General features: G+C 52.4%; 2 protein-coding genes across 3 annotated transcripts in view; both read right to left on the bottom strand.

The window, feature by feature from the left end:
* LOC119458601 (neurexin-1-like) overlaps positions 1 to 627 on the bottom strand; it is a 60,094-nt gene extending 59,467 nt beyond the window's left edge. The window contains exon 1 of the mRNA XM_049670273.1: positions 275 to 627. Within this exon, the coding sequence (XP_049526230.1) occupies positions 275 to 322 (48 nt within the window). The 5' untranslated portion in view covers positions 323 to 627. The remainder of the gene's footprint in view (positions 1 to 274) is intronic.
* Positions 628 to 8,479: 7,852 nt separating this feature from the next.
* Positions 8,480 to 23,336, bottom strand: LOC125946633 (uncharacterized). 2 transcript variants are annotated; one of them, XM_049670272.1, is made up of 5 exons: positions 22,861 to 23,336; positions 18,796 to 18,935; positions 18,063 to 18,236; positions 9,571 to 17,395; positions 8,480 to 8,576 (listed from the first exon to the last, which is right to left on the bottom strand). In XM_049670272.1, the coding sequence occupies exons 3-5, from the start codon at positions 18,111 to 18,113 to the stop codon at positions 8,557 to 8,559; spliced, it is 7,896 nt and encodes a 2,631-aa protein (XP_049526229.1). In that variant the 5' UTR covers positions 18,114 to 18,236; positions 18,796 to 18,935; positions 22,861 to 23,336; the 3' UTR covers positions 8,480 to 8,556. The 2 variants fall into 2 exon arrangements, with proteins under 2 accessions (XP_049526229.1, XP_049526228.1); XM_049670271.1 differs by lacking the exons at positions 18,796 to 18,935; positions 22,861 to 23,336 and having other exon boundaries at positions 18,063 to 18,310.
* Positions 23,337 to 23,762: the final 426 nt, after the last annotated feature.

Below are 23,762 nucleotides of genomic sequence, written 5' to 3'. Positions count from 1 at the left end.
GCGGGCGAGATTTCTGTGGCGTGCGCTTTCTCTGGGCAGAAACGGTTTGCAGAGGACACCGTTTCAGGGCTCGAGCAACGGATTGCGAGTCTGCAGGCTTATACGAGGTTACAATTTTTTGCCGCTGTTTTCACGATTTCTTCTTGCTTTTTTGTGAGTGCACGGTATACCGATGCTAGCATACTATCGCTGGTGCCCCCTAAACGTTGCATGCACATTCGAAGCTGCGCGCTGCCTGCAGATGCACAAAACGAGAACCCGCGCTTGCACCCACCGCACTCGCCGGGGTCTGCGGCGGTGCACCAGCAGGGACGCCGCGCATCCAGCACTCACACCGAGATGGCAGGTCACCGTTTCGCTGGCTGGCCGACCCGGTCGATGAGGCGGCGTCGGAGCATGGCCGCTGCAGTGGGCTGCCCGCCGGTTCCGCTCAATCCACCGGCGTTTCGTGGGGAAAAGCCGCACACACGGACACACACGCACACACACGACACGTCCTATAGCTTCGCTTCGGCACGGGCCACCACCGTACGGGCCCGAGAAAAACTGCGCTCACGACCCCCGGCCGCCAAGAAGTGCGTCCCACTGGCTTCCCGGGCCGCCGGTTTCCGGGGTAACGCGCAGTGTGCCCCGCGCGAGCCGCCGCGATCGATTGCGAGCGGCTTCGCGCGGAGGAGCCACCTGCGACGCCCCCCTCTCCTCCACGCCCACCCTCAGCCCGCCCTCCCCCCCCTTTTTTTTCGGACGCCGCAACCTTCTTTGCAAGCGTGGTCAGATTGCGTAACCGTTTGTTCTCTCGCGTCTGCACTCCCGTACACTGTGGGGCTGTCCAGCCAGCGCACGGCTGCTAATTGTGCTTCGCGCTATATAGACCGTACGTCGCTGCGCGCTCGACGCCTTTTACGGCTGTTTCACGTGCACTGCGACTGGTGCGACAGAAATCGGTGCAGACGCACGCGTCGCAATGCGATATTTAGACGCATCGCCGACGACGTCTGTAATCAGCCCAGATTCGCAAGAGTGCTCGCTAGCTAAAGGCAATAATGTGCTGTTAGGTTGTTTGGTTTGACATAGTGATATTTCTCGGCGCTAAGACGAGACGACAGACAAGACGAGCACTGTTCAGCGCTCTGTCTTGTCTTGTATGTTCTATTGGATTGTGTTTGCGTAGAACAAAATTATAATAATGACCATTATGGTTAAGTGCAGGACGAAGGCCTCTCCCAGCGATCTCAAATTACTCATGCATGTCTTGCTCCAGTTGACCCCATGGGGTCAGCTGAAGAGAGAGAGAGAGCAAAAGGATACATGAAAGGCAGGGAGGTTAACCAGTACTGAGCCCGGTTGACTACCCTGCACTTGGGGAAGGGAAAAAGGAGAGGGAAAGATTAAGAGAAGAAGAGAAAGTCCGCTGTGGATATCGCCGAAGTAGCAACAGTTATCTGCTCCCTGGCTACGCGTGTTCTTCTAGTGAACGCACATGGCGCACAGCTGGCTCGTTAAAGGGTCTCATGGGCGCTCGAGCCGTGGGCCCACGAAACCATTGCACGAATGAAGGCTTTGCGGGCGACGCGGTTCACCTTGAGAGAGATGGGGTGAAGCCCGTGGTGAAGCCAAATGCGCGCGGTGCAATCACACGACTCCGCCACGCAAGGCTGTTTCGCCGGAATGGCCTACGCATAGGTAAGTCAATAAATCTGGGTCAATGCAAAATGAGAAATGTGGACTCGTTGAAGCTAAGTGAAACGACTTCGCTATGCTGTCATCTTACAAGTCGTTCAGCTGAGCCTCAAAGCAGTCGAAAGTTCCTCAAGAGTATAATGCATTAAAAGAAAATGCATTTGCTATAGAGCAATGCGTAAGCCCAGTTGAAAAGGCGTCGTGGTACAGGTGCCGGCTATTCGATGCGTGAGTTGTGCGGCTTCCGAAGAAGCGTATGGGCGTTTTTCACCTGTTTGCACAATTCTGAGCAGCGCTCACCCCCCGTGCCGTGGCACGTAGTGCGCGCATTGCACGTGCACACGCTAGCCTCCTGCGACAGTGCGATATTTAAAGCCCCACAGTGCCTTCGCCCGCTCCATACAAATGCTGCGCATAGACTGTGCATTTCAGCGCTAAGCAAACAGCAGCGCACGAAACGCGATGTTCGTCGAGGATGCGCACCAACGAATGGTCCGTTCATGCATCGCGCCAGCGAAACTGGACAACTAAGCGACCGCGCGTCGACGCGAACACTGGCGGGAACGATGCACGCCTAAAGTTCGCACACCGCAGCTCCGCTGTTGAAGACCAGCTGCCAACTATGTATTTCAAGTGACGAAACGGGTAACATCATTTGAATTTTATTCGGATATTCTGACAATGCATAGGCTTAAGGACGTTTCCTGATGCGCAGCCGCGTCGTGCGGTTGAGCAGTCGTAGAAGAGGCTGCCTTCGTGCTGTGGCGCCCGTGGGTGAACAACGGCCTGTAATACACGCGTCGGCAAGGATGCGTGTAGGACAGCGCTTCTCAAACTGAGGGTCAAGAACCTTTTTAGGGGTGAAGCACCTTAGGGCCGAGCCTTGACCCTCCCTCGTCGTAAAACTAAAAAAAAAAAATTACGGGATTTTACGTGCCAAAACCACGATCTGATTATGAGGCACGCCGTAGTGGGGGTCTCCGGAAATTTAGACCACCTGGGGTTCTTTAACGTGCGCCTAAATCTAAGTACACGGGTGTTTTCGCATTTCGCCCCCATCGAAATGCGGCCGCCGTGGCCGGGATTCGATCCCGCGACCTCGTGCTCAGCAGCCCAACACCGTAGCCACTGAGCAACCACGGCGGGTTTCCCTCGTCGTCCGTAGCTCTGGTTTGCATGGAGACCGCTAGGGGCGCTGCGGTGCACAAGGGCGTTCGTTCCCGACGCGCGCTCTCTTTCTCTCTTCAGCCATGGATGATAACGGTCGCTTCTGATAACGGCGCGACCGCTATGGATGAAAAGGCGAGAGTGGCGGCTCAACTGCAAGCGGAGTCGAGAGCTCGCAAAGCTGCTGCAGCACGGCGACGCAGACAACAAGCAGACCCGGAGTCTAGGGCGCGTGAAGCTGCAGCAAAACGGCAACGCCGGCAAGCGGACCAGGAGCTGAGGGCTCGCGAAGCTGCGGCAGCACGGCAACCCCGGCATGCGGACCCGGACCTGAGGGCTCGCAAAGCTGCAGCAGTACGGCAACGCCGGCAAGCGGACCCGGAGCTGAGGGCTCGCGAAGCTCGCGCTTGAACCGAGCATCGGCGCCACCAACCTCAGGTAGAGAATGCTTCCGGCGTTTTGTCGCCGCTTCCCGCGCTCTCGCCGCCTCTGTGTCCGCTTGCCGGCGTCGGGTGATTCACGGTTAACCGAATTATCCCCCGGTGCTTCGCCAACTCATTATCATTCACTTCGTGGATATGCGGTGAATTTTTTTTTTGGGGTGGGGCAGGCATGGAGGCTCCAGCTATCACTCACTATCGCTAATGACGTCAATGCCTCTTACCGACCTTTGAGGTCAAGCTTTTTTAATGCGAGAGTGGTAAGGGCTCAGTTTCGAAGAAAATGCGATGTCGGCGTCCGGCGTCGGCGGCGTTGTCCGTTAGAGAAAATCATCCCGTATATATTTTGGTATATATGTATGCCACGCCTTGATATATGACATGCGATATATGCGGGTTATATTGCCACACCATTCTAGCAATGAAGTTGCTCATACCTTGTCTCAATATTCTTGACAAAAGCAAAACACGGGGAATGCGGGAGATGGAAATTCAAGATGATGAGGAACACGAGAACAAGGTGAGAGCAGGAGCCAACGTTTCGACAAGTGGACTTGTCTTCTTCAAGGCGACATATGCTCTTTTTGACAAAGTTATTCCTCAGAATTTCGAGAATGGCAGCCCACAAACAAATTTCACGAAACAAAACACCGACAGCGCATGCCTTTTATGGTAAATCTTCTCAGTCTGAAATATTAGAAGCGCGAAACAATAACAGAAACCTGGAAATGACGTCATTTTTTGGCGCGGCTGTGCACAACCTCGGACCTCCGGGATAGGCCCACGCAAGAGGACGTGTTTCTACTAGAAAGCTCGCCTTCGTGTATAGCGTTCGCCACCGGAGTTTTGCGGTAAACAATACGGTCACATAAGCTGCAGTTGCGGGGAAGCGTGAGAAGCAGTCGGGGATCTTCGAATGCTATCGCGTTCCACTCTTAAAGGCGATGCTCCAAGTTTTTAACTATCCACTTACCTCTTCGCATTACTTCGTTTATCGGTGCAAGACGACGAAATTTTGCCTGGAAGGTAGCCGAAATAAATGCTATCACATTTAAAGTCCAGGCCTCAAGGGCTAAACGACATCCTTCTCATTGAAACACACGATTAAATCAATCACCGTTAGGAAACATTGACGAGCATTTTTTGGTAGCTCTCTCTGCTGCGGCTAATGCTTTTCAAATAAATTGAAATGTAAATGTATCCACGTCAATGAAAAAAAAGTACATTTTCAGAAGGCTTATAAAGGTGGAGGTTCATGGTAGGTTTGGCACTAGTAAAAGGGGGCGTCACGTACTGGAAAATTATGAGAAACACTGGTGTAAGAAGTTTGAACGCAGATGCACTATTAGTTGCACTCTCGTTTTTTACTTGCTTGTCTGAGCTGCTGTCGCGTTATCGATGGCGGTCGTTATCGATTACATTATCGGTGACGGTCTGGGCGATTTGGTTCCCCATGAGGTTTTCTTGGCATTATAGCATTACTCAGAATGAGTTGCGTCAATGATGCTCTATCTCCTGTTTATTCTTGTTATTTCTTATTTTGTTTCCTGACTCATTCTCAGTTGCGGTAATGTCAAGAATTAATGAGTCTAGAATGTTAAAAATGAATCACTCAGAGACTGAGCCGCGCTATATATAACCATGCCTGTATCTCCTATTTCTTTTTTTTTTCTGTCCTGTTTCTTTCCTGACTCATTCTCAGTTGCAGTAATGTCAAGAATGAATGAATCAAAAAAATGAATCACTCAAAGAATGGCTTGCGCTAACCATGCCTGTATGGGCTGCTTCTTCTTTGTCCGTGCTGTTCTTTTTAACGCGATAGCGTTAAGGGCCTCGTGTCGCAGATAATCCGGCGTCGGTGTCTGTCTCGATCGGCGCCGGCGTCTGCGGCCGAGAAGCTCATCCCCAACAACGCAGACTCTCAGAATATGTTCAGGTATATGTATATGCCACGCCTTGTTATACCACGTGCGGCATATGCGGGTTATATTTCCACACAATTCTATCACTAATGTTGGTCATACCTTGGGTTACATTGTTGACAAAGCTATTCCTCGGAATTTTGAGAATAACAACCCACAAACAAATGTCATGAAACAAAATACCCACAGCGCATGCATTTTATGCTAAATCTTCTCAGACTGAAATATTAACAGTGCGAAACAAAAACAGAAACCTGAAAATGGCGTATATTTTTTTATTTTTTATTTTTTGGCGCGGTTGTGCACTATTTCCGGGATCGGCCCACGCAAGAGGCCGCGTTTATACCAGAAATCTCGCCTTCGTGCATAGCGTTCGGCGCCAGCGTTTCCAGGTAACCATAACGGTTGCTCATGCTGCAGTTGTCGGGAAGCGTAAGAAGTAGTCGGGGATCTTTGAATGCTATCGTGAACCCCTCTTGAAAGCGAAGCTTAAGCGTCCTCCAAATTTTTTCTTGACTCATTCTCACTTGCGTTAATGTCAAGAATAAAAAAATAATAAATTATGGGGTTTTACGTGCCAAAACCACGATCTGATTATGAGGCACGCCGTAGTGGGGGACTCCGGAAATTTGGACCACCTGGGGTTCTTTAACGTGCACCTAAATCTATAAGTACACGGGTGTTTTCGCATTTAGCCTTTCGCCCCTAACGAAATGCGGCCGCCATAATGTCAAGAATGAATGAGTCGAGAATGTTAAAAATGAATCACTCAAAGAATGACTTGCCCTAACCATGCCTGTATATGCTGATTCATCTTTGTCTTTCCTGTTCTTTTTTTTTTTTCTTGACTCATTCCGAGAATGTCAGGAATAACGTTACAGATAACCGCGTGTGGATTGTTGCTACAGAGCGTGCTGCTGCCATTAAGGGTTTTCGGTTTGAAGTAGATCCTGCTCCGCTTTCCACAAGGCGTGCGTGTGGTCTCCATTCGAGGAGGAGGATACACGGCCTGCCTTCGAAAGGTCGCCTTGCACCTGGCGGCCCCACGGTCACGAAGTGATCGGGCAGGAATCAAGCCGGCGTGCAGCTGGTGCTATAGCTAGACGCGGCAGAGCGAATGGGGTGAGCCACAACAACCGAGAATGAACGAGCAGAAAGGGAACCGAGGGGCCCGATTTTTACTAATCATAAGAAGCCAACAAACAACGACACCAAAGACAACATATAGGGGAAATTACTTGTACTTACTAATTGAATGAAAGAAATGATAGATTTATGGAAATGAAAATGGATGAAAAAACAACTTTCCGCAGGTGGGGAACGATCCAACGTCTTCGCATTACGTGTGTGATGCTCTTACCAACTGATCTACCGCGGCGCCGTTCCCCCTTCCACTTTCTGGGGTACTTATGTTTCTTTTACTACTAGAACTAACCCTGGGAGTGTTAGCCAGCGCCACCACTCACAAACCTAGGCGGCGGATGTGGAACATCCTTTCTGCCGCAGGCGTCACGTGTACGTGATCTTTTTGGGTGAAGGCAACTGGTCAATAAACCTACATATGCTAAATGAAGGCATCAATGTTGCCGGACTCGACAACCTGGTTATGTAATGAACGAGAAGAAAGGGAACCGAGGGGCCGAGTTTTATTAATCATAGCACAAGAAGCCACCAAACACAGACACCAAGGACAACATAGGGGATAAATTACTTGCACTTACTAAGTGCATTAATGAAACGATAAATTAATGGAAAAGGGGGCGACTATTGTGCGCAGGCGCGCGACCTTGTCTTTCATTTCACCGCTTAGCTGCGGTGCATTCCCAACGGCGGCCACATCACATAGGCGGATACGGCGTACACATACATACGAGGATAGTCGTGTCTACACTCTCAATCCCATTCCGCACAGGTTCTACAGAGTGCAAACCCGCCGTGGTTGATCAGTGGCTATGGTGTTGGGCTGCTGAGCACGAGGTCGCGGGATCGAATCCCGGCCACGGCGGCCGCATTTCAATGGGGGCAAAATGCGAAAACACCTGTGTGCTTAGATTTAGGTGCACGTTAAAGAACCCCAGGTGGTCCAAATTTCCGGAGTCCCCCACTACGCCGTGCCTCATAATCAGAACTGGTTTTGGCACGTAAAACCCCATAATTTAATTTTCTACAAAGTGCAACGTATACTTGCATAAATGATCCTCTTACTTAGCAGAATTTGCGCGAAACTATATTTAAAGGACTGTAGGGGGTGTGCGTATGTTCGAAACGTCGCCCTACGAATCGAACGCCGCCCTATTTGAATCGGATCTCCGCATCGAATAGTCACTATTCGTATAATACGAATATTTTTTTTCGAATGTTTCGAATTCGCTTAGCGTTGCGCGACCGAGCATAAAATTGGAGCAAAAGTGCGATAAATTTGATCACTCGGCCGTTGTTGACATAAAGCGCGAGTAGTTGCACGTAGTGGAGCACGCTATATACGAGTAATTCGCTCAGGTAGTCACACTTATTACCAAATCGATACCATTCGCACTAACCATTGGGTCCCGAGTATGCGAATAAAATGCTTATCTGCTTTTAATGGTCCATTGTGACGATTCGCAACGCGCAATGTAATGAGAAAAGCTTGCTAACGCTGTGAACATACTAGGATGTGAAGATCGCTTTACACTAATGGTGAGAACGACGGTTCGTTATTCGCAAACTATTCGATTCGATTCGACTCGATACCCACCGCGATAGCTCAGTGGCTATGACGTTGCGCTGCTGAGCAAGTTGGTCGCGGGAATCGATCCAAGCCGCGGCGGCCGCATTTCAATGGGGACGGACTGCAGCAACGCCAAGTGTGTACCGTGTATTGGGTGCACGTTAAAGAACCTCAGGTGATCAAAAGTTAATCCGGAGCACCTCACTACGAATCCCATTTCTGGCCCCTTGCACCATTGAACACCACATATCAATCGGCCAAGAACTAATCCCGAATCCCCCACTAAATACTGCGTGGCTCATAATCAGATGGTGGCTCTGGCGCGTCAAATCCCAGAATTCAATTCTATTCGCTTTTGCCACTATTCAATCCGCATTAGATTCAGTCTCCGGCGACCTTTCTGATGTCCATCGTTTCCAGGACCAGTCCTTGGTGGTCATCGTGACGCGAAATGCGATGTCCTTGTATTTTCGGTTCAACAGTTCTTACAGACATTACAAACCATTCGATGCCGCTCTCATTAACACAAGCTGCTCTACAGGCGCCCTTTTTCTTTTCTGGCAGAACACTTTATTGCGAGAGGAAGTGAACGTGCATGTAACAGCAGAGATGGAGATGATGGGAGTCGCCGCAAATGTCAGTCTTGGGCATTCAGAGCTGCGAGACAAACCCGAAACACGTTTTCAGCACTCGTCAATATTAAAAAAAAAAAAAATGAAAAGAAAGCAGGATGTAATGACAGGAAGAAAGCGCTGCAGCGGTGACCAGCGGTGCACGAACCAGCGCTGGGAATTAAAGGTAATTTTTCTTGATTTGATTCAGCAACTTTTGTAGCGCGCGCATGCACATCCGTAAGCAACATGCATAGAAAGCGCACTCACGTCCCGTTATACTTCGCTGCCCGCCATTTCCTGAGTATTACGACGTCAGAACGTAGGTTTTATTTTTCGCAATGCAATTACGGGGTGTTTTAGCTGTACCAGGTTCGAAGATAAGAGGGATATAAGTCACGGTGATGATTATTGTATACCAGTCGAGCTAGCGATCGAGCTGCTAGATAAAGCAGAGACAGCTAGCTAGGTAAAGTCGAGGACGGACTCGAAACGGCTCGAATGCATTCCAATATCAACAATTAGAAGGTTAACTGGCACAATTACATTAATTACGCACATACCTGCGCAAATTATTTATCTACAGGTTCTCAGTTTGACACTCGAATGGCACATACATACACGCAAGCGGTATCCTGGTGCACAGAAATTTCTGGAGGGGTATGTGCCCGATGTGTGTCCCCCCCCCCTCCCCCCTCCCCTCCCCTCTATGACCCTGGTGCACCGTTAAACGTAATATATAGCATGTGCGAATTTTCCCTCTGGCAAGTGCACAGCCGCTGAACATTGCAGCAGATGATTTTTTTTTTTTTTGGGGGGGGGGGGGGGGGACGGGGGGAGGGGTGATGGCACTTTAACCTTTCTAATACCCCTGTGCAATGGTGCATTGGCCATATATTTAAGCCGGCATCCTGCAGCTGGGCAGCTAGCAAAGTGAGAGCAGCCACAATGGGATGTTCCCTTTAACAGTGTACCGCAGTGTATTAGTTGCGCTACGCTGGACACCTTCGCAGTGACATAACGGCGACAATGGTGGGTACCTTGCGAGCGCATCCTGGGCACGGACACGAGCAACACCAGACCCAGCAGGAGCACGGCCGTGATGATGGCGTATCCGGCCACCTCCTGCACGGTGGGACACTTGTACGACAAGGGGTCGCTCCAGTACGGCTGGCGCTGCCGCTGCCGCTTGAGCTCCAGCACGTAGTTGGTGTGCGCCGGCTCGCCGGGTGACAGCGACGCCTTCTTGCCGCCGGGCTTGGGGGCCTCTGGTCCCTTGGCCTTGTTGCTCGCCGGCTCGGACTGCGACGTCGGCAGGCCGACCGACGCGCCGCCTTGGCCCTGCTTGTCCGGTGGGGCTTCCTTCGGCATTCCCGGAAGGGAAAGCTTCTTCTCTTCTTTGCTGGGCGCACTTGCGGAGCTGGGCTTCTTCGGGGCCTCAGTAGCGTTCTCGGTTGTCTTGCCCGGTTCGGTGCCACGCGAGAGGAGCGCATCGATGGCCGACATCTGCAGGGCGGCCGACAGCGCAGCCGCCTGCACAGAGCCCCCGCCGGGCTGACTGACCGCCGGGGCCATGGTCGCCGCCCTGCCGCGTTCGTCCATCTCCTCGTAGAATTCGTGCTTGAACGACTCCTCCGTTTGGAGCACGCGTGGTGCGGCGGTGGGGGGCGCCGGCTGCGCTTTCCCAGTATCGGCTGCTGGAGGAGGCTCTGTCTTCTCCGACTTCGCAGCTGCAGGCTCTGCTGGCGGTACGACGGCTGTTGGCGGTACGATGACTGTTGTCTCGGGCTTATCTTTGAAGGACACCTCGCTCTTCTTCTTTTCCGGAGTGTGTTCCAGCGACTGGGCCGAACTCCCGCGGCTTCGTGGACGTGGTTCAACGAGCCGCAAGACGAACGACGGTTGCATCTCGGCCGGAGCCTCTTTCGACCCGGCTGAAGGACTGTGTTTTCCGGGCCCTTTGGAGCGGACTGAGGCACGTGACGACGAAGAGTGCTCGCGGCCTTGCGTTATACGTATAGACCAATCGGGCGTATTGTTGAACCCGTGCGAGGGTGGTCCACCGAAACCTGCCGCCGTTGCTTGCGCTTGTTCCGCACCGCGTGGCCCGCAGCTTCCTTGAAAGCCTACGGACATAAATGGGGGCGTGGGCATTCTCATCGGCGGCCTCGAGCCCGACTGTGCGGGCGATCCTTGTTTGGAACCGCTGGGGCCGTACAAGTACTGGACTGACCAGTCCGCTTCGCGGGCGCCTGCCGGTGAGTGCTGCGCACTCAAGACCGCAGGCGTTTTCTCGCGCGAGCTTGTGGACTTGCGGGGACCAGGTGCGCGAGGTCCATCCACCGCTAGTTGCGCAGGCGACGCGGAATGAGAAGGAGAGTACTTAATAACCCACCGAGGACCACCTTCCTCCTCGAAGTACAGCTCCTGTGGAATCGGCGCAGCTTGCTGTGGCAGACGCTCTCGCGATCGCGCGGCTGAGTGCTCTCGCGACCGTGTGGCGGCTTGCTCGCGTGATCCGGTGAGCTTGTATTCGTTTCTCTTGAGGGCGCGCTCCTTTCCCGCTATCCAGCGTTGAAAACTGCTGCCCTGGCTGTCGCGTCGCTTGTCCTTCTGTCCCGCTTCGCCTTCGTCCTGCTTGTCTCCGCTCCGCGAGGAGAACCAGTTGAATATATTTGAAAGTATGCTTCCTCCAGAGGCAGGCTTTGCCTCTTCTGCTTGGCTTTTCTCGGCTACGTATTCGGAGCTGCGCTTCCGCCGTCTGAAATTTGGCTTCGGTGGCTGCGGAGGGTAGCCGATAGGCGGCGGTGGTAGCACGGGTGGCTGGTGGTAGTACCGGTAGCGGTGGTGAAACGCCACCGGATGGCCTTCTCCGAGGCGACGATTTCTTGTAAGGTCGGGGCCCTTCGTCACACCAGGATCTGCACTGTCGCACACGGAACTGCAGCAGCTCTTGGACTTCTTTGCGCCAGCCGTCTTCTCGGAAGACGGTTTCCGCTCCGGCCCTCCGAATAAGCTGCACACGGACTGCCAGCATGACGACGGGGGGACTTCGCTGACCGTGTCCAGAGACCGTTTCTTTGACTTTTCGCCGGGAAACTGCCCCGCAGAACGAATGCGCCTGTCTGCGGTCGACGAAGGAGCCACGGACGATGCCGCCGTGTCGTAGGAGGTGGAGCGGTGCATCTCCGTTCGAGACCAACGCCTCTGCGTTCTCCGGGCTCCCGGAAAACCGACCCTTATCTTTGCTAGGAGGGCGTTCTCTGTGTCCGTGTCTGCTTCGGCGCCGCTGAGCTCGAGGTCGGGTGACGGTGTGCTGCGCTCCGCCGAGTGATGTTTCTGCTGTCGTCTGCCTGTCACGGGACTTGACCTGCCGCTGCGGTTGGGGCTGGGTGCCTTTATTGCGGACGCTCGAGGTGGGGACCCACCACGGCTGCGCTTGTCGTTCTTGCTGATGTCGTCGTCGTCTGTGTAGAAGACCTTTCGGGCGGGACTTCCGCGCGGACTAGGCTGACTGGACTTCTTTCGTTGCGTCTCCCACGTGAAGCCAGGAGGTCCGGCTTCTCTGTTAGGACTGCCGCGCGGGCGAGCCAGAGTAGCCTTCTTTCGGCACGTCTCCAACGTGATATCAGGAGACATGGGTTCTCTGTCAGGACTGCCGCGGGAACTAGACTGAGTAGGCTTCTTCCGGCGCGTCGCCCAGGTGAAGCCAGCAGGTCCGGCTTCACTGGAAGGACTGCCGCGCGGACTGGGCTGAGTAGGCTTCTTTCGGCGCGTCGCCCATGCGAAGCCAGCAGGTGCGGCTTCATCGCCAGGACTGCCGCGTGAACTAGACCGAGCAGGCTTCTTTCGGCGCGTCGCCCAGGTGAAACCGGAAGGCACGGCTTCACTGCTGGACACTCCTGGGATGGCGATCTTCTCGCTCCCCTCTGACAGTTTCCCCTTCGACGAAGCGCGACTGGCGGAGCTTCCTTCCGTCTGCGTGTCCATGGAACGAACTGAGCGTGCCTCCCGTGGCACTTTCAGCTGGACACCTTTCCTACTTTTGCTCGTTCGTGACCACGAGAACCAACTCTGAGGCTCGGTGTCGCATTCGTCGGGACTGGAATTTTCTTCCACCTTCGCGACGAAGATATTGCGCAGTTTTCCGTCTTTGCGCTTAGCCCTACTGCCCGTCTTCTCCTTCGGCGGCTTCTTCCTCTCGGCTTCCTTTCTTTTGCTCATCTCGTTCTCCTTCCATCTTTCGTCTTGCTCTTGGATGGCCTTCTCGATTTCTACGATCTGCTCCTGAACTCGCTTTTCTAACTTCGCCACGGGGTCCTCCTCGCTGGCCGACCCCCGCGACGAAACAGCGCGCGCACTCGGTGTGACAGACTGGGTGCCTCGGGTTTCGTTCCGCGGAGGCTGCGTTGACGTGGCATTTAAGGGCATGAGAACAGGACTGAGCTCGTTCTCCGAGTTCATCATGTACCCCACCGTGAAAGTGCTGCCCACCGACGGCGGTGGAAGCGGAGAACGAGCGCGCTTGCGTCTTCGTTCGCGGTGACAGCAGTGCGAATCGCGCTTCTTCGGCTCCTCTTCCGAGCTCTCATCTGGTCGAGAGAAGGCCCCCTTGAAACAGGAGGACAGTGGGCAAGCCGCGGCTCGCTCTGAAGAACTTTTTGCACGAGCAGTGGGTGGAGCAGCCGGTGGCGAAGCTGGTGGCCCGACATTTTGCGGCGGGCTTGTTGGTATTTGTCCATAGTAAGCCATCTGGACAGCAGCTGGATGCGTCGTTTGGGCCATCTGCCCCATGAAAGGTGAGGCAGAAGTTGGCACTGCTGTTGGGGCCAATGGTTCTGGTCGGTAGTTTGGCATATAGGGAGGACAGACAAAATTTTGATTAACATAACCAGGGTAGGAAGGGCTTGTGCCAAAGTTTGGCGACAAGAATGGCGCTTCCGCGTTTCGTGCGTGGTCCGGTGGTCCTCCTCCCGGCGCCCAGGGTTGCTGAACTGTTTCAGTCTGCGTTCTGACACGCGTGTAGCTGGCGTTCCTTGTTTCGCTGTTACTGTCGTCTATGTCCACGTGTGTTTTGACCCTGGGGGTTATGACCTTCGGCCTTCCCGTCTCCGCTGTTGTTGGCGCGACACAGCGTGCGCTACCATCGCGCTCCTCCGTCTGCACTGTCTTTGTAGACGTGACCTTTTCCTGCGATGGTCGTTTCCTACAAACTGCCGGAGACCGCACGGTTGGCGCACGCGGTTCGTTGGCGTTCTCGTGACTCTCGAACGTGCTGACGCTCTCCACGCGAATGACCGCCTTCTTCCTCCTCATCCGGTACTCCTGATCTGGTATCCACCAGCCTCTTGCTTCGCTGGTTGCAGACGCAGGCACGGTGTCCACGAATGAGGTGGGCACGGGCTCGAACGCCGGGTTTTCGTAGCAACCAGCATGCCACGAGTTAACCATGCCGGGAGCATACGTATTCCCCCAGTACTGACCCTGTAAACTTGCTGGCGAGTAAGGCCGTTGCTGATATGCATGCGTCATCCTGCGGGCGGGAGACACACTTCGCCTAGCACGTGGACTCGAGCGCGATCCGCAAGCTTGACCCACTCTGATGTTCTGTTGCGCCGAAACTGTAGTTCTAGGCCCTACGTACGAAACGCCGTGCTGTCGGTAGACACCCCCCGCGCGACGACCTTTTCTCGTCGTACCCGCCGTAGAAAGCCTCATTCTGCCGTACGGAAGCTGCCCGGGCGCGAATTCAGGCGATCTGCGCCGAACCAATGGCATTCCAGGAAGCCCACCAGTTGCCGTCGCGACGATGGCTTCGACACCAGGATTCCTCGGGTAAGGCATGCGTAATGGATGCTTAGTGGCGCCGAATGAGGCTTGAAAAGATCCACAATTTGTGGCACCGAGTTCTCGGTAAACAGGGGGCTCACAATAGCGGCCGTAAGGCAGCCAGTCCTCGTCACCGGCGTGATAGCCAAACTGCCCGCTGTAAGGTGGCTCCAAGGCTTGCTCGGTACTTCCGATACGTCGTGCTGCCGTCGAGCCGCGTGAACCCAATGGGAGCTGCTGATCTGGAAGGAAGCTGCGATTTTCTTCGTCGAAATGCAATCGTTTATCTGTGACAGCTGTACGAGCGTAGTGATTATTTCCAAAGTCTGAGCCCAAAGCATCGCCAGTGTTGCGTAATATCCCGTTGGGTGCCGGAATGCCGAGGGGACTTGCAGGCCCCGCGACTGTCTGAGAGTTCGGGCAGAACTGCGTCGTTTGGTTAACGTGTAGACCGTCTACCTCCACTGAACTGCTGGACGAAACACTAACAACTCCAAGCCTTGACACAGCAAGCGTGGACAATGGCGACTGAGCTTCGCTGGAGTTCTGCGCTGTCTCGTAGGCAGTTTCAAAGTCCATCATTGAGTAGGCTGAAGGGAATGTCGTGGCACTCTGTCCCCGGTGTCTTTGAAACTCTACGGAAGAAGGGTTTTGAGCGGAGCCTGGAATCCAGTGTGACACTGCAGTATTATCTAAAAATCGCACTGTACTTGCCCTGTCTCGCGGTGATTCGAATGAGGCACCGAGCGAATTCTGCTGGTCTGGAATTCTCTCCTCGTAAAAGCTACCTAATGGTTGTCCGGGCTGGTTAGAACTGTTGTACGTGGCGGGATTAGAATTGTCGAATGTGCTTGAGCCTTCGATGGAGCTGAACAGCTCCCTGGAAGGTGCAACTTTAAGCGTCTGCAGAGATTTTTTTCGCAAGATAATTCCGTCGACGTCGATATCTGTGGTGCTCTCTTCTTCATCGATAACGGAAAGTAACGGTCGCGCCGTGCTTTGGAGTACATCGCTAGGAACATCCAGCTTGGATCTGCCGGCTGCATTACTGTCTGTGTATAGATCGCCGACAAAAACGCATCGGCTGCTTCCTCTACTTTCATTTTCCGGTAGGTGTTGTATGATGAGGCCTCCCATGGTTGATGGCGGAAGTACTCCGGACGACCTACTGGAACGCGGCGCCAAATGGCTGACACTCCTGACTGGGAGAAATTCCCCAGATCTTCTTTCCGCCAAACCATACGCAGCTCTTGAAGATTGGTCCTTTGTGTATTTGTCCGAGGCCTTCTGATGTACTGCAGTTTCAGACGCTCGAAATCTGTCTCTCGAAGAGGGCAAGTTCTGTACATCTTTGTCAGTGAGGCCGATTGTTGTCGCCGAAAAACCAAACTCTCGTCTAACCTCGTGACTTGGGCTGCGACAGTCAATAGCATGTAGGCTCTTCTTGGACGACAATTTGAAGTCAAGGTGGCTGCTTTTGGAACGATTAATGCTAGGACGCTTGTTCAGGGACTGACTAGATGCTACAGCTCGTCGATCTTTGTCCGTGAGGCCGAAAGTCGTCGCAGAAAACCCGAATTCAGACACTTGACCCGTGGGTCGCAGGTGGTCACGTGACAAACGAGTACTGCTGGGACGCTTGTCCAAGGAGTGACTAGATGCTATAGCACGACGATCCTTGTCCGTGAGACCGAAAGTCGTTGCAGAAAAGCCGAACTCGGATAACCGGCTTGTGGGACGCAGGTGGACACGTGACGAGGATATGCCTGATTCACGCACGGGCGGTAGGGCTCGGCGCTCTCTTTCGCTAAAGCCAACTGTCGTAGCCGAAAAGACAAATTCTTCCCTCAGCCCTGACCGGGCGCTGGCCCTTGATATCCGATCCAATCGTTCCGACGACGCAACGTACTGCACAATTTTGGCTCCTCTCAAGGCGCGACTGCTAGACGATGCGATTGCAGTGCCTGCTGGTTCGTCAGTCTCGTCAACTGATAACTCACGCAGAAAAGGGCCGCCGCTCTGGTTGTCTCCGAAGCCGTACTGACTCGACAGATGACCATCTTGATCGCTACGCGCGACGCTCGTTACCTTGGTCAGGCATCCCAGACTAGGCACGTTCGTTTCAGGAACTACGGCAGCGCGGAATGTTTCCCGTCCAGGGACGCGTCCGCGTTCGACGTTCTTCTGCAACGGTAGCACTCGGTCGGCTGGTTGACCCTCGGACGCCGGAAGCTCCGCGGGTGCGGATCTCTGACTCTTTGTGTCAGCGCCGCTCTGTTCTGCCGTCGCCGTAGCCGCGGGGCTCGACAGAAGGTCCCTGTGCGGCGGACAGTCGGTGTCTTCTTCTGCTGACGGCGCCACGTTGCGCACTAGATGCGGGTTGCCGACGGCGGCCATCCTGAAATCGTGAACGAGATTCGCCTCGCTGGATTTGGCGGTGAGCATTTGCCCTTCTAGGTGGATGCTGACACGACTCCTGGAGGGAGCGACGCCGACCTTGAACTCCTCCTTACCCTCCGGCGACTTGTTTCTGGTCGCCCTCACGTGAATGTTTGCGTCGCCAAGCGACTCCTTGGGTCTCAGCTGAATGATCGAAGAGCCCGAGTGCTCCGTCAATGCTTCCACAGTCGTGGTGGCATCGTTGTCCGTGGCAGCGGGAGTCGTGGGAGCTAGCACGTTGATCTTAGAGTGGACTGCTTTGGCCGCCACAGCCGGAGCTCCGGTCGCTTCGTCTCGCTCCTGTGATGTGTCATCCTGCGCTGCGCCCGAGGCTTCGGCTGTCACCGCATTGGGAAGCGGACCGTCGGCGGCACTTTCCGTCTTGCTCGAGACCCAGTGCACCTTGACGCCCGTAGCCTGCCCGGTCACCTGACGCGTTTCGAAGGACCACTGGCCGGAAACTGCCGGACGAACGGCCGTGTACTTGTGGCATTGCTTGCGAGAGAAGTCCCTCGCTTCTTCGACTAGTATTGCAGTCGAGCCAACGGCGCTTGATGAAGCGCACTTCGTGACGAGGATGCTTTTGTCGCGGTCGGCCTGCGTGGGGGTGATAAGACGTGAGTATGGCTCGGAGAGGAGTGTGTCTTTACAGAAAATTAGAAGCCTCGGGATATTAGAAAAATTATACCTGGGAATTGACATGACATCTACGTGACAACGTAAGAGACCAAGGGGACTCATTGTTTTCATGTTCAAAACACTGATTACACGTAGCGCAGGGACACGAGGCCGGGTTACTGGAGGAGACACACATTGCTTTGTGTACTAGGGACACACACAGCACTGGAGAATAACTGATGTGGCAGTGAGTTCAGTACCGCAGAAAGTGCCGCCGACGGTGCGCTTTCGCAACGCGGGGACAGCGGAAGCCTTAATAAGTCGGCTGTTATTTTCTCTTTACCGGCGGTTATTTTTCTTTACCTACACATAAGCTGCACGTAGCATTTCGCTTGGGTGGATGTAACCTTAGATCTTACAAGTATAATTATAGCATCGAACGACCACACTGGGGTTGCATGCACATCCGGATGAGAATGTGGTAAATTCAAACCTATGTTAGGCCTACCAATACAGGAGTGTGTGATATATGAAAGTCTTCGGACACGTCGGCGGCGGCGTTCATCACACGCCTGATTCGCACTAAAATAAACGCTATCAGTATCTTTTCTCTGCAGCAAAAGAGAACAAGAAGTTTTCTAATTACCGGTACTGTGTACTCCAAGGATGATACTTTTTTTCTAGGTGGCACAAGCATGTGTGCGACGCGCTCGTCCTCGGGTAGTCGGAAGGCTCCGCCCTGCGACGCTGATCCCCAAGTGCCCACCCGGTTGCTTCTCCCGGCTTGTCCGCCGGACACCTCGATCACCTGCGTCACCAGCTGCCGGTCCGCGAGGTCGTCGCAGGTTGCGTGCATTGACAAACGCACGCTGTCGACGGTCACTTCATTACTGAGGTGAGGTACGAGCTGTGCCATTACTGGAATTCTATTGCATTACTTGAACTCGCGAGTCGGACCATTATTGTAGCCGTCTGACCTAGCAATGTCATGCGAAGCTCTGTGGACTGAGCGATTATGTGGGGAACGCGCCGTATAGGCGGGTTAGTTCAGGTGCCTGCAAAGCAGAGGTTCCCACGACCGTGCCTTTACTTCCTTCCTTCCGTTTTCCTTTCCCTTGTTTCTTTCTCCAAATTTTGCGCGAGAATAAACAATCTGTCATACTGCGGGAACCTGCCTGACGCTGAGCTATAACGCCGCGTTTTGTAGATTCTAGGCCCATGACCCTGCGCAACAATCTGCGTGCGTACCACGAGTCCACATCCGACGGCTCGTTCCCAATTTCGGCAAGCTCAGGCCACGGCCCCCCGAGATCGGGCTGCGTGTGACCGCATGCCGCTCGATCTCTGAGGCCATGCTCAGACACGCGTGGCAGGCTTACCGTGCGAGCGGCGACTCGCGGCTCCTCGTTCGTCCCTTCGAGCAGCCCTATGTCGGTGGCAGGCAGTGGTGGGGGCCCAGCACCCGCGACACCATCGAAGCTCAGGTCGGAGCAGGCGTAATCCGAGATCTGTGGCCAGCCTGAAACGGGCAGAGGCAGCGCCTCAACGGGAAGGCAGCCTGTGCAGTGTGTACGAAGGCTAGCTCCCACGCAAGACAGAGCCACATATTAGTTATATAGTTGTATTTGACTTGGATTGAAGCGCACTGTGGACACGGACACAGAAAGGAAGTAGACGGTTATATATTCAATGAAAGGTTATATATCCCTTTCAGGCGCCAATCATTACTTACGATTGAAAATTTAGTTTCGCCACTTTCACCACCTTCGTGAGTCATGAAAGACGTACAGCTGCAGAAACGGATTAAGAATGTTCAATTCGTCAGGGATATTAGCTCGCTGTGCACCGTGCCGGTGCCAGGTACCATTTCAAGATGTCGGACAACGCGAACGTAGACAAAGGACGGCGAAGAGGCGACAAACAGGGACATCTCTCACAGTCCTTTTTTTTTATGTTCGCGCTGTCAAGCAACACGAATGAGCACCAGCTAGTCCGGTCGCATACCTTAGTACAATTTCAAGAAACTGATGCAATTTCTACGAATGAAGAGAGGCTATAGTAAGATAGATTAATGAGGCCAAATGTTTGACAGGCTGGGCACACGATGCGTGAGCATCGGAACAGACGTTTTTTTCGGGACGATCTTAGGTATAGGTTGTATAGCCATAGCTGTGTGACGTGCGCATTTCCTACGACTTCATGCCTTGCCTCTTGCCTCTATGTTGAATGTTAGAGCTTGCGTGTCTTGCTTCCTCTGTCCTCGTCTTGGCTTTGAGCTATTATGTACTTTTTCGTCGTGTACCAGCACGCCCAGCCTGCTCTCGTTCTACACACGGTACGCGAGACTGTTCCTGTGTTTGCTTGGTATCAAGTCCATGCGATGAATATTAGATGCTTTGTTTGATAAATTCTCGGTATAAAAGGTCCACGTCATTGCAGACGGTACATTAGGTACGAGGTACATACCAGGCATATGTTGGAAGATTTCGCTCGTGTAGTCATTGAAAAAGTGCGCACGCAGAGGTGCGCGTGATCCTGGAGTCCAACAAACTTCTGGTGGAATTCACCGTCACAAGTCATGTGTCGCACGAATTCAAAACGGCATGCACGTCGTCCTTCAAGTTATCATGATCATAAAAGTGAGTACATTGACGATAAATCAGGTAAGTATCTGCAAACTGCCGGATGCAGCATTTATTTTTTTCGATTAGACCATCGACACAAGTATACGTCCAAGAACCGACTTATGCGTGGCACCAGTTTTAACTGAAATAGCGCAAGACTCCTCGATTTTTTTAACTATAATGACCTGGCAACAACCATACACAAGCCTTTTATTTAAGTAATACAAGGTGATAATTTCAAGTTTATATTTGATTACATTGCCCACTGGTGTACTTATATTTAACGCCTTATGGATATAATATTATACTTTGATGGCGTTCTGCATGTATTGAATCAACAGGCAGGTTCGAATGGGCAAGAAATCCTCAAAACGTCCACGCAGAAAATCATGTTGATTTGCTATTTGCAAATGTTTATTTGTAAAGTTTTTCAGCATTTCGGCGGAATGACGTGCTCTGAAGGTTTACGTGAAGCAAATGTCATTGAGATCGATATGAAGCTTCTCACCCACCTGTCACGTATGTAGAATGCATAAGCTGCTGCTTTGGTTGTTTTATAATTCTCTCGTACTTAATCAGGAGCGAGTGATTGCCAGAGCAGCATCATAGAGGAGGGGCCAGCACTTGTATTATACGTTTCACCGGCGTTGTTGAAGTGCCATTAATGCCTACAATTCAATTTAGGCGCTGCTAGACGAAAGTGTCGAAAAGATTGCAAAATGTTTTTGGGGAGCGACGTGATTTTTTCATGGCTTCGAACCATACAACAACCGTAGCACCAGAAAGATTGTGCTCCTCCACATCTGCATTCCTCGCACGCTGCCACTTGATCAGGTAAACATTTGTGAATGAAATCAGCTCAAGTGACCGTCATTGCTGTCTCGTACGGCAATTTTGTTTTTCTATTGAGTGAGAAGAGAACAAGGGAAAGCGAAAGGTTCGATTTTTTTTTGTTAATTACAACTGCGTGAAGCCAACATACAACGAAGCCACGGAAAGCACAAGAGAAAAATGAACTGTAGTCTTAATTTAAATGCCGAAATACTGTGAAAAATAAAATGAAACTTGTCGAACAAACAACTTGCCACCGTGTGATGCTCTACCACTGAGAAACAGCGGCAGCCGTCCCCCAGGCCACTTTCTTGAGCGTTTGCGTGTGTGTACTATAGGACTATTACCCTGGGAATGTTAGCAAGCATAACCCATGGTAATGGGGGCTGATACGGAACATCATTTCAACCACAGGTGTCACGCAGTACGTGAACCTAGGAGCTATAGGCAACCGGGCAAAAAACCCTCCTATGCTACCTCATGGCAATAAGTGTGACAAATTCGAGGCTACGCGATGGAATACAAAATTTCTGAAGAATAAAGGATATAACTCTACACGTAGAATAAATGCAGCAAGTACAAATGTAATATAATAATTATTATTATTATTATGGGGTTTTACGTGCCAAAACCACGATCTGATTATGAGGCACGCCGTAGTGGGGGACTCCGGAATAATTTGGACCACCTGGGGTTTAATGTGCACCTTAATCTAAGTACACTGGTGTTCTCGCACTTCGGTCCCATCAAATTGGGGCCGCCGTGGCCGGGATTCGATCCCGCGACCTCGTGCTTGGCAGCCCAACGCCATAACCACTAAGCAACCACGGCGGGTCCGTATAAATGTACTATGTGTAAATGAACAAGGCAATTGAATTGCACATGTCTACATTGTGTCGCAAACAGATAGCAAAGTGCACAGAACAAACCAACAAGCACTGACGAGATGACGAGCTATTTCATGGAATAATGCTAGTGGTTGAAGATCATGGCGAAGCAGGGTCTGTATTCGCAAAAAAGAGAAAAACGTCTTACACTATACAATTTTTCGTAAGAAAAAATGTCAACCAATCCTGATTCTGGAATTACAATTAGGAAAGGCATTTGGTCAATGGCCAAGAGCACTTACAAACGAAAAGCATGGTGAATTCGGCCACAGATGAATCGAATGCGCGGTGCCCTACCTAAAATGCTCTTGAAACCGAGCTGACTACGCGCGCGTGTCGACATGCGTTGCAGATTTTAACGCGATAGCGTTTAGGGCCCCGTGTCGCAGGAAATCCGGCGTCGGCATTGGCGTCCGTGGCCGAGAAAATCATCCCCAACCACGTTTAGGTATGCCGTGCACACCATTCTATCATTAATGTTGCTCATAACTTGTCTTGCATTCTTGGCAAAGCTATTCCTCGGAATTTTGAGAATGACAATCCACAAACAAATGTCATGAAACAAAACACCCACAGCGCATGCCTTTTATGTTAAATCATCTCAGACTTAAATATTAAAAGTGCGAAACAAATACGGAAACCTGAAAATGATGTAATTTCTTTGGCGCGGTTGTGCACTATCTCCGGGATCGGCCCACGCAAGAGGCTGCGTTTCCACCAGAAAGCTCGCCTACGTGCATAGCGTTCGCCGCCAGTGTTTGCCAGTAACCATTACGGTTGCATAAGCTGCAGTCGTCGGGAACCATGAGTAGCAGTCAGGGATCTTTGAATGCTATCGCGTTCCACTCTTACAAGCGAAGCTTAAGCGTCCTCCCAATTTTTTTAATGGCATAATCGAGGCATGCACTGGTGAAACACGCCAATTGAGAAGCTGTTCATGCAAGGAGAAGCCGACGGCTACGTAACACTTCTAATGAAACATGTCCGCTCTCCTTGGTATGTATAGCATTTGGGATAGTGAGGGAGGGAGGGAGACGAAGTCGCGGCACTCGCATTAGGCAGGGGGGGGGGGGGGGGGGGCACTAGCCAAGGAGAGGCGCACCGGGCCTGGGGTCCAGTTGTGCGAGCAGCGCCGCTTCATCCTGCAGCGATTCGGCTGGTCTCACGCTGAGGGACACCTGACGCCGGATGGTCACCTCGCTGCTGCCGGCCCGCTGGTCCTCGCGTTCGCCGCCTGCGTCAGGAGTGTGCACCGCGAGCTCGTAAGCCACGTGCTCGAATGGGGCTCGTCGGAAATTTTGGTTATAACGCTAGAAGCTGTAAAACGCCCATTCAGGGATCATTCTACCGCGAGAACCTTTAAAACGCTGTTTAGTAGTAGCCGAGATAGAAGGCAATAGAAACGCCGTATACAGGTCTTGTAGAAGAGCGGTGCAGGCTGTATCTCCCGTTGCCTCGACTAGCGCCCGCAAGCAACCGTTGCTCTCTTGTCTTCTAACCCTATACCTAAGCCAAGGACCCGCCTCCTCTTTCGTCGCAATTGCCACCTCTCCTCCCCTTTCTTCATTCCTTCCTTTATATATTTTAACACGAAAGTGTTTTATGCCGGGGTCCACCAAGACTTCACTGACGTATTTCCGTCACGGAAATACGTCATACGGAAATACGGAATGACGTTCTTACAATGTACACGAACATAATACAAAGAAAGAAACCAGAAGAAAAAGTTCCACAAACATGCAAAATTTGGAAATCGAACCCACGACCTCTCGGTCCGCGACGATAGATCGCCGAGCGTTTAACCCATTGCGCCACAAACGCATTTGCAGAGAGCTACACAGACGCGCCTTATATATCTAACACTCCTCTGTGTACCCGCGCTCTTGCTCGGGGCGGTGCCGCCGCCTACGAGCAGAAAAGAGAAGTACTGCATTATGACACTAACGCGCACCGACAGTGAACGCTTCGGTGGTCTCAGCACTACGACGCCTCGATGCCAGCATT

This window comes from Dermacentor silvarum, chromosome 7 (assembly GCF_013339745.2).
Source record: "Dermacentor silvarum isolate Dsil-2018 chromosome 7, BIME_Dsil_1.4, whole genome shotgun sequence".
Classification (NCBI taxonomy): Eukaryota; Metazoa; Arthropoda; class Arachnida; order Ixodida; family Ixodidae; genus Dermacentor; species Dermacentor silvarum.
Note: the sequence above shows the minus strand (reverse complement) of the source record. Positions and strands in the feature narration are given on the sequence as shown.

Excerpts from the sequence above, each read along its gene's own strand:
- LOC125946633 (XM_049670271.1), bottom strand. The coding sequence starts at position 18,272 with ATGCACGCAACCTGCGACGACCTCGCGGACCGGCAGCTGGTGACGCAG. Across the intron at positions 17,396-18,062 it reads CCTTGGAGTACACAGTACCG|GCCGACCGCGACAAAAGCAT; the intron begins GTAATTAGAAAA and ends ACCCCCACGCAG. Across the intron at positions 8,577-9,570 it reads GCCCAGGATGCGCTCGCAAG|CTCTGAATGCCCAAGACTGA; the intron begins GTACCCACCATT and ends TTTGTCTCGCAG.